The following is an 11061-nucleotide window of genomic DNA, read 5'->3' on the forward strand; positions in this document are numbered from 1 at the left end:
GGAAATTCCTGTCGAACATTGATTTTTTTAAAGTTTTTTATAGATAAATAAATATTACAATTTAAATTGTAATTTAGTTATTAAAATTTTATAAGATACAAAGCTTGATTCAAAATATATATCCAATATAATTAAGTTGATATTCCAAAACCGCATTAGGAGAGTAAAAAACGCTTCACATTTGTAAAATAAAGACTGAGAAATTATGTTTCTATCCTAGCTAGATTGTGGTGTTACAGGTTTTTTTTATAAAAGCACTGTTTCAGAAAATTGTTTTATATATTATTATATGACGTAGTACAGGGTAAACTTAACACGTTTCGTGTCTTGTAATAATTTAAACCATTTATTTCACACACATAAAATACATAATAAAAAAAAGTATACTACAAATTTTCTAGGATGATCCCTGTGACACTTCATTTATTTATTTATTTATTTTTTTATTAAGGCTTTGGCAAAGCCATCAGCCTAAACATGAAGTTTAACTATGTTTCTGTAAATATGGTCGCCACAAAGAGGATAGGCAATTTGAGGCGGCGTGCTTGGATTGACTCGGGATTCCTTAAAACAGGTCGATACGGGTATTCAAGTTCGAGATTCGTGTAATTTCGCGTTTTAATGTTCGATTAAGGTACAATAGCACTATCTTATTCCGCTTTCAACTAGATTTCACAAAATAATTTAAAGTCAAAATAAAAACGACACTTTTCCCTCCAAAAGGTCCAGAGCGAATCCCGACACTTCATTTACCGTTTGTATAGGGATGAGGTAAAGTCGATAGATTTTTGGTTTAGAAAAAGATTCTCTCTTATACAGCCTTGTATAATATAACGGATTTAAAAAAATTGAGTCTTTAAAATAAAATTAAAAAATTTGAATTGTGTATAAATATTATTTATTTTATTTTTGATATCCGATCCGATATTTCTATGGAGTAGGTACCGGAGACGAAATAAATTAAATGTAAATGCAGTTTTTGTTTATGATCCAATAGTCATCGTCAGCGATAGGTGAACAATAATAATTGCATATGCAACCAATTATAGCGTCCTAAAATCTATGAAATTGTTCAAGAATACTTTTGATCATGACACAAGATTGTCCTCAACAGCCAAGTGCAGTAATTTCTAGTGCATCTACGCGATTATATTGATCGCGTAATGGTCTGTATAAAGTGTTTTGTATTGCATTGAAGGCATAAAACACCCAATTAAATTCAAATGTCATTTCAATTGATATTTTAATAAATTTGAGAGTCTTAATGTAGATTAAAAACATTAATATCATGTCATAATATCGTGTCACTAACTACCTAAATAGGTTAAACTCGTGTACGCACTATATATTTATTCATTAAATCATCGAAAACTTTTTATCGATGCACTTCATCCTTAGCAAATGCAGCCTAATGAAGTAACCTTTGTACGTAGTCGTAAAGATAAATTAATTTAAAAAAAAATGTTTCTCTATTTATTACTCACTAATTTGACGTAACTTTTACTTTAATATTATGTATTTACATACAAAATCTATTCACTTAAAAGCGAGACTTATAAAAATAGTTTATAAAATACCTAAATTAGTGGACATCGTTACAAGGTTATATTATGCCGTCCGCGCACAAAATATATTTTGGAGATACTATACAAAAACCATAACCCCGTTTTCAGAAAATTGAAATTGTTTAATAATATTTCAGCTATGCATCGTTAGGGAAAGTTCCGATAAGTCAAATACGTTAATTAATTTTAACTGTTTTTAAAAGATAATTTTGTCTTCTTTTTCTATTTAAAACGGATATTTGACCATTTGTCACTTAACCGCGTTTTAGTCAGTGGACGGCAGATATTGTGTAGAATTTTGTGAAATGTCACAGGGATCATCCTAGAAAATTTGTAGTAATAAGTGACGTAAAAAAACGTAAAAGATAGGTAATGTATTTGTATTGTTAGACGAAACTTGTTTCTCTATTTTTTTGACCTGTATAAAATGAACAGCTGATGCAGGTTATAATAATAGCCGACAATTTTTGAATGAACGAATGAATGAAGTATTTGTAAGCTTTAATGGACATTACAATTATAATGACGACATAAAACAGCAATATAAGTACGTATATCAGAATACGTAGCAATTTCTTCTAAGCTAAAGCTAAAATATTAAATACTTAAATATTTCTATTAGAATTTCGTTCGATTCTTGAAGAAATGGTGTTTATTTTCGTAAGAATACCATGCCATGTTAAGAGTTTTCGAGTTAATGAAAAATAAACCCATTTTTAAATAAAAAATTGTTTTACCAAAATAATCTGCTTATTGTAAATGTACGATTTTAACAAATCGTATTTTCTATACAATTTTTATTAACCTGTCTTTTAGTCATTCTAATAGTAAAATAATATAAATATATATGTATATATATATTTGTAAAATAAATTGTTTCTAAAAATTAATTTTAATATTTTTAGTTTTAAGACTTCTAGTTCCTAATTTACTAAATACGTACATACTGTAATTATGGATCTAGTGTAGATATAGGTAAACTGGGCCACAGCTAAATCATACAAATTATAATAAAAAAGTTACGATACATTAATATAGATTTTAAATTGCAAAGTGAGTATTTGTGTGTTTTATGGTACGTGGCCGTGTGTACAGGGTCAAGAGCACGTCAAGCTTGACACTTAATATTTAAATCCAACTCTATGCCCCTTACGATAAGAACGGTCCAAAGTTCAAAGTGTCAAGCTCAAGTCAAGACGTGCTCTTGGCTGTACGTAAGGAAATTAAATAAATCGTGACATATCCTGTAACATACATTTATAATTAAACTAAATTTTATGTATATTTTTTTTATTATACACCTAGCCATTATATATACATATCATTCTTTAAATTATTTTACCTAAATTATTTTATCCTGCAATTTAGAATGAAAGCATGAGAATTCTCCGGAAGACGTGAATCATGTTTTTAGGATCGTATCCGTTTGTATGTATGTTAATCAATTCGCATACTATGGTTACAAAAGTTCGCTTTAATGTCTTTTAAATTTCATTAGATATGTTCATGAAAGAAAATGTGAATATCAAACGGCAGAGCATAGAAAGCCCATTCGAATTAATCAAAATAATATCCGTACAGTGACAGTGTTCATGGTGTTGAATACATTTTTATACAAAATAAAAACTCATTTTTTCAAATTAGTACCTACTCGATAACAAACAAAGGCAAACTAGGTTTGCCACCCTTACAAGTGGAATATTTCTTCCAAATTTAAAAACCACTTCTGAATTCACTCTTTCCAACAAAAAAGAAACATCAAAATCGGCCCACGCGTTAAATTATGCGTTTATCACGCGTTATTAATCGTTATCGCGTAACATATACACAAAGAATCATACAGCCGGATTGAGAACCTCTTCCTTTTTTGAAATCGGTTAAAAATTTATCAATATTTTAAACGCAAGGTTTTAACGTGTTCTTGACCGAACAGCTAAAAAATATTATTGAAAATTTAAAAATATTGATAACAGAATCTCACTTACCAATACAATACCAACACCTATTAATATCTGTGAATTTTTTAATGAAGCTTTTAAAATACTCGTAACACAGTCAATGTTAAAATGATCCACGTTTTCAATCAAACTAAATATTTCTTTGCTATAAATGATTTAGGATTTATCAAACTCTCAAAATATTTGATTTGTGTGAATACTCAAACCCCTTTCACAGTTTCATATTTCAAAGTTCGGTCAATACGACGCTGAGCTCTGGTGAAATTACAGGCCATTTACAGGCATATGAGACTTGTTAACTAATAATAACATAACCTTTCGCTGCACTAGGTTCCTTCGCGTTTGGATACCACTTTCCACTTAACATCAGGTGGAGTGGAGTCATTTGCCTGTCATGTATAAAAAAAAAAAAAAAATCTCAGGTGACAAGAGCAGTGGCAGTCCCCTAAGATTTTTGCGATTTAAGAGCACTGTATGTGCCATATATGCTTATGGATTGGCGTGTCGCTTAGCACCAGACGCACGACTTGTTCGTCGCGTCATTTGGTATTATAAAAAAACAGCTGTACATGATGGTTAAATTTATTTCTATATCACAACGACAAAACTTAAGACCGTTGTCCAAATGTAAATAATTATGTTGCTGACTGTACTAGAAGATGGAAAATGTTCATTTAGACAAAATTAAATATAATTTTGAATTAGCCAGCTTTAAAACAAAGCAAACTAATAATGTACGTATGGACAACGGCACATCAGACTACACATTTTTGTTCCAAAATTCGCCTCCATTGCAACGGAACAAGATACGTCAATGTGTAGCTTGATGTGTTGGCGTTTGTACATTGCATTATGGTTAAAATGAATGAATGAATAACATAACGAAATAAACCGTTATCGACTTTGTTATTATTGCTATAACATCTCTATCTAATGTCAATCTGACGGAGTGAAGAGAATTGTTGTTTGACATTTTTAGTGTGACAACAATGTCCATCACGCGAAATTTTTCTCGTATTTTTAGCATAAAACCAATAATTAATATTAATTCTAGGTGTTGTAGTCGAGTTGCACCTACTTCCAGTGGTCACAGCGAACGTGGAAACAGTTATTATTTAGGCGGGGTTTTGGTTGCCGCTGGAGTTATAGGTTATGTTTCTTATAAGGAAAAGTTATGTGCAGCAAAAAAAATTAATAATAACATTGACTTACGCGGTAGAAGAGAGAAGTTTAATTTTATAGCAGACGTGGTGGCTGTTTCGGGCCCGTCTGTTGTGTATATAGAAATAAAAGATGGTAGACGTGTGGATATATTTACTGGGCAACCCATTACGCTTTCCAACGGTTCTGGGTTCATTGTTAAAGAGGATGGGTTAATTTTAACAAATGCTCATGTTGTTGTGAATAAACCTAATTCTATTGTTACTGTTAGACTAATGGTGAGTATGCATTTGCAACATTTTTATAGTGGCTTTAGACATATACATTATACAGGGTTATTCGTAAAAACTATCAACCACGCAGGACTATATTACTATCATCATAAACAACAACTTTTGTTCCTTGTCTGTAATAATAGGTCGCTCTAAATGGTGATAACTCGGCGCAAAACGCAGGAGTGCCGGTCGGAGTTTTGGTAAATTTATTATGTTTTGTAAAAAGTCATTGTACTAAAGTTACTGATTATGATGTTAGTACTATTGTCCTGTGAGAGTGTTAATATATATAAATAACTCAGTATATCTGTGGCTAAAACAATACATCATATTGACAAGGCTTAATTCTTAATGTACCTATTCCGTAATTGATAATCCATAATTGATGTCTACGCTAAGTGACTTATTCAAATCAGATCAACCAAATTATCTTAAGCCTTTAGATTTATTTTCTTAATTAATATGACTTTTGTTATCATTGACTTACAAATAAATGGACGACGGGTCTTATACAAAAACCACGAAAAAAATGTCCCAAGTCAACCTGAATATGAAAAAGCTAAAATGTTGAATTTAAATTGCAATGTCATTGCAGTACTGTCTAATTTTGCTTGCTTCGCTGTCAGTCGAACAAACGAAGACTAAAGCGTGAATGACACTCTGTATACGATTTTAACGCCCTATAAGTTCGGACACTTTTTAGCGCGGACCTGACGTCCATATAATTGTAAGTCAATGTTTGTTATAAACATTTATGTACATCATAATTATGTTAGACTTGTGTTGGTCGATCATTTTTGATAACTCAGGTTTTTTTTTTTTTTTTTTTTTGTTGTTCATGATCCATGCGTAATGATTGGGTCAAGTGATTTGATCATGTGTTTCATCTTTTAGCAGGTCACTCGTTGCTCACAATACTTCCATAAGGTGTTTAAAAGTGTAACATTATACAATTAGCTCTTTTATTCTTGCCTGCTAATGAGTAATTTGTATAAAGTTTAAATCATCATTGATAAACCACACTTAGGACACTGAATTTCTTTCTAAGAAAAGTAACACCTACACAACAAAAATACATAACAAAAAACTTAAGAGTATTCAAAATTACTAATTTATTATTCATTAATATTTTATATTAGCTAGTGCACTCATAAATAATCACAACATACCGAAAAACGGATTAAACATTACAAAATTACATGTCATGGACACTATGCCACGGACCAATTAGGATGAATGATAGACTCACTGATCCGTTAACCTGCTTGACTTTTGGGTTCGATGGAACGAAGGTTCTTTCGAACGAATGCTCCATCGAACAAAATGTTCAACCCAAACGAAGAGAGAGAAGGCAAACTGTGTCATGAGTGGGGACTTTGTGTTGTGTTTCAGTTCCAGACTCCAGGTTCTCAGGTTTCAGATCTCTAAATTTATTGTGATGAAGTTGAATATTCACTCATTCATCATTGCATCATTCATCTTCTAATTCGGTCGAGTATTACTTACCTGCCAGAGACGTAACTTGCGTCTTTATGTTCGATTTTTGTTTAATAACTATACTTATATTTTTGCAATTACATTTTTTTAATGCCTTTTGCAATGTGCAATCAGTTCATGGTCCATGAGCAATTGTTTTGTTGTGACCTCTTTGGCGCATTAGGGTCGCCCGCCCTGGGTTAGGTTGCCTTTATCTTTCCAATTTCAATTCCAATTTCACATGTGGCGCCTCTTCATTGTCTGTTACTTAGAGGTTTGTTCAAAGCTTGTGCAAACCTGTTTTCACGTCGTGAGATTCTGTCTTTATAGGCTTTTGTCATGTTACTCCAGTTTGACAGTAGGGATTTTCAAATAATCAAGAATATCATCCATTTTTGTGAACCAGGAGCATTTACCAGAGTTTTGAGCACACCATTTAAGAATCTCTGTAATATCTCTGCTGATCCCCACAGTTTTGCAACTATGCATAATGCCAAACCGGTTTGAGGACTGTTTTGTAGTTGATATTGCTCTCATAAATTTCCAGGATGGCTCCACACACACAGGCTTCGTAGAAGATGTGGATCTCCGGTCAGACCTGGCCACATTGCGCATTCCCGTCACAGGCTTACCAACCATGAAGCTTGGAAACTCTAACGACCTGAAGCCTGGCGAGTGGGTTTGTATTTTGTTCATAAAAAACATTTATTTGGAATTTTATAAAGAGAATAAAATAAATTGTAACTATTGCCCTGACTTCTTGACTTGAAGTTTTTGACACTCTGAAGGTTAGATGTGTATGAGGCTAAGTAATTAGTGTGAATGTGTGGCATTTTATTATTATTATAGCATGAAAAATGATCAAATTGGAGTAGGCTTCTCTTGACAATGAGGTAGGACATACCATAGTAATTTCACCCTGCTCCACCTGCTGTAAAGTGTGAAACTTCAAATAGAATCTAAAATTCGAAGTAAACACATCTCAGTCAATAGATATTGACTCCTACTAAATCTATCCTCAGCCACATAAAAGGTATTTTTTTTTTCATAAATCGATTTCTTTTTAAGTAGGTCGTATATAATTAATAATTAATATAATAAGGTATAATAATAAGGTAATTTTTTTAATTTTTTATAATATCAAGTGACGGGACGAACAAGCCGTGCCCCTGATAGTAAGCCGCACGTCTGTCCATAACAATTACATTGCCACTCAGAGCTTTACATTGCAAAGATCTGAGGGGTACTACCACTGCGCCCGTCACTTGAGACATAATTTGACGTCGCATGTGCCTGTAATTTCACCAGCACCCTTACCCTTCAAAACCGGAACACAGTAATGATGACATTACTGCTTGGCGACAGAAATAGGTAACTTACAATTGTTTATGTAGGAGGGATCGATCTATTGACAAAGGGCAACCCCTAGTCTGCCTTACAAATGAGTTACAGTGTTTAATCAATTTGACTATTTCAAAGTAATTTGTTTATCTCAGATTTAAATCTCTGGGTGGCACTGTAACTGTTGTGGTTTAGTACCAGACGCAAGAATTGTTCGTCCAGTCATTTGGCACTATGAAAAAAAATTTGAAGTTTTATAAACTGTATTATTAATTGTTAGTTCCAAGCTTTGTATTTGAATGCCATCCCTATTAACCCTTTGTGGTTTTCATTCCAATAAATAGCTGTAAAGACTGTTTGTACATTACAGGTGGTGGCGATGGGCAGTCCTCTAGCGTTAAGCAATACAGTGACCGCGGGAGTAGTCAGTTCCACACAGAGAGCCAGTGAAGAGTTGGGGCTAAGAGGTAAAAGAGACTATACAACTTTAAATGGCATTTGTTGATTCTGAATAACAGTTAGTGTTGAATCAATCTCTTTGGAAAAAAATATTTTAAAATTGAGGATATTCACTGATTACTATACAGTGTGAAAACACGATTCCTAAAAATGGAAGTTATAAGAATAATAAAATTATGACATGTTAAGGTTACAATTGTTCCACATGGAACTGAGTCCCTGGAACTATTGGCAATAAACTGATATTTTCGTGATAGAAAAAAAAGCACAAACTTACCTTGAAATTTTACAAGAAAACCGCTGTATTAGGTACTTTACATATACCAATGATTTTTTTATATCAACTGAACTAAACACGTATACTATACGATATGTGTTTTTCAAATGGCCTTAATTTCATTTGTAAAAGTAAATTCTGAAATAAAGCCAGTGTCTCAATATGGGAAAAATTTTAATTCGTGCTGAGGTATAGTATCAACTTTAAAACGTTACATTAGTTCTCTCCCCTAACCAAATTTGCAAGCAAGCTGAGTTTGTAATGAAACATAGAAGACAATTTCCTTTGGAAAGCATAGACTTGGTTTCGAAACGTATAAGAATTGACATCTCACGCTGAAAATCAGGCTGTTTTACAGGTAAGAAGGTTACGGAGCAGAACGGTGTCATTGTCCTCAAAATAAACTTTTTGCTAATCCAATTACAACAAGTAATTTTCACAAGTTCCACAAACACCAAACGCTTTTTTCAATAACATTGTGAATACTAGCATTATCATGAAAAATGACGATGGACCTAACATTAAGGTAAAATGTTAACTAATTGACAGTGATGGTCATCTTCTCAAAGTTCCGAATTCATTTAACAGGCCTTTTTTATACTTCTATAATATCAGATCGCTGTAGATAATTTACTATTTATGAGATTTTCTAAATTGGTTCCACTGGGAATTGTGCAAGGAACTTTCTCATGGATGAGGTCATAATTCGACTTCGAACTGCTTTGAATGCAAAATTTTGTACTCAAAAATAAACACCACTTTGTTAACTGATTTCAAAAAAAAGGAGGAGATCTCAGTTCCACTGTATGTTTTTTGTATGTATGTTACGCGATAACCCATTTTGATGATCATTTTTTTTTTGGAAAGAAGGTTCCTCAGTACTGGTCCCATTTAAATTTGAAGAAAATATTCCACCTCTAAGGGTGGCAAACTAGGGGATGAATGACTTTTGAGGTTGGTTTTTTAGTACTCTATACTGAGATTATTGTTATTCTATTATATATTCTTAGTTTTATTACTTTATTTATAGCAGTCTCGTTATCAATAAACTATTGGGAAATGCCGGAGTGACACGAAAGGGAACGCCGTGACGTGTTCGATAATTCACTGTATTGTTTGGGTATTACACGGCACTTCACCTATCGCTGGTATATAACATTTTATATACCTCGCCGGCGCGGCGCACGGTATGCGTTACCGCTGCATAGCGCGTCCCAAAAGGGAGTGACTTTTATGAATGGCTTCCGACTATTGCCGGAAACATGAATGACGTTTAGGGCTACGCCCACAAACTTATTGTTGAAAGCCTCTCTGAATGTATGGGATCGGTTATAGTTAAAATTTTAGATATTTCTAGTTTTATTTAAAAAAGTTATTGATGTCGTTTTACTCATTAGGTAACGTACCTTTGACAACAGTTAAAAGCTTTTTGATATCTCTTGTATTTATGGAATAATCGCCTGGGCACATTTTACGACTACACCATGTATATACAATATACAAAAGTAAGATACAGTGTTACTCAATTAATAATACAGCAATAACTGGATTATGGAAAGAGTTAAGGTACAGAATTAGATTCTAGTAAAGGTTTAGTTATTTGAATGGTGTTGAACAGGTCCAAAAGGACATCGAGACAGACACTTAAGATTTAATTCGAAGTTTCAAGCCCGATGTTCTCTTTTCGACTGTACGATATGAATTAAACGAAAAAACAAACATGCTGAATTTTTTTAAATAATGCCATCTAATTTACATACGCATTTTGAAACCTTTGGTTTTTGATATTTCTAATGATTTCACCCTGTATATATATTTTTTATTATTGTAAAATCACAGGCAAAGACATGGTATACATCCAGACGGATGCACCAATCACGTTTGGCAACAGTGGAGGGCCGCTGGTGAACCTTGACGGTGAAGCCATCGGCATCAACAGTATGAAGGTCACTTCGGGCATCTCCTTCGCCATTCCCATTGATTACGTCAAGGAATTTCTTCGTAAGAGTGAGTTGTTTCTCGTTATGCCGGGCGATAGTCACTCCGTTAGTATATAAAGTGCTTTCTCGCTTATAAAATTGTTATATTGTTAAAATTAAAATGCTTTTCTTTTACACTATCATAATATTAAGTAATTGGGTAATTTTAAGGTTAGCTTTCTCTCGGTGGCTATTTTTCTTATTTGAATATTCTAGAAAATTATGAACTATTATTCAATATTCGAATGTAGTATTCAGAAATATTATTTAATATTAAATTTATTAATTAAATAATAAAAATTGCCATCGAAATTAGATAGCGAAAACTACCCTGAAAATTACTCAATAGCATATCAAAAATAAAGAAAAGAATGTATTATTCGCTCTACGTGTAGTAATTATAAGTTTAGGTAAATATACTCTGCCTTTTTCCAATCTCTGGTGATAGCGTTAGTTCGAGCAAAATTATCTGAAATTATTAACCGCCTTAAAAAAAGTAGGAGGTTCGACAATTCCAATTTTGTGTGTGTGTGTGTGTGTGTGTGTGTGTGTGTGTGTGTGTGTGTGTGT

General features: G+C 32.8%; 1 protein-coding gene across 1 annotated transcript in view; it reads left to right on the forward strand.

Annotated features, from left to right (window-relative positions):
* LOC113225528 (serine protease HTRA2, mitochondrial-like) overlaps positions 1–11061 on the forward strand; it is a 42052-nt gene that overhangs the window by 22701 nt on the left and 8290 nt on the right. Inside the window, exons 8-13 of the mRNA XM_026457851.1 lie at positions 2751–2763; positions 3777–3817; positions 4643–4962; positions 6983–7114; positions 8147–8243; positions 10352–10519. Of these exons, the coding sequence (XP_026313636.1) occupies positions 2751–2763; positions 3777–3817; positions 4643–4962; positions 6983–7114; positions 8147–8243; positions 10352–10519 (771 nt within the window). The remainder of the gene's footprint in view (positions 1–2750; positions 2764–3776; positions 3818–4642; positions 4963–6982; positions 7115–8146; positions 8244–10351; positions 10520–11061) is intronic.

The sequence above is a fragment of the Hyposmocoma kahamanoa genome, unplaced genomic scaffold, assembly GCF_003589595.1.
Source record: "Hyposmocoma kahamanoa isolate Upper Pololo Valley unplaced genomic scaffold, ASM358959v1 166, whole genome shotgun sequence".
NCBI classification, from domain to species: domain Eukaryota; kingdom Metazoa; phylum Arthropoda; class Insecta; order Lepidoptera; family Cosmopterigidae; genus Hyposmocoma; species Hyposmocoma kahamanoa.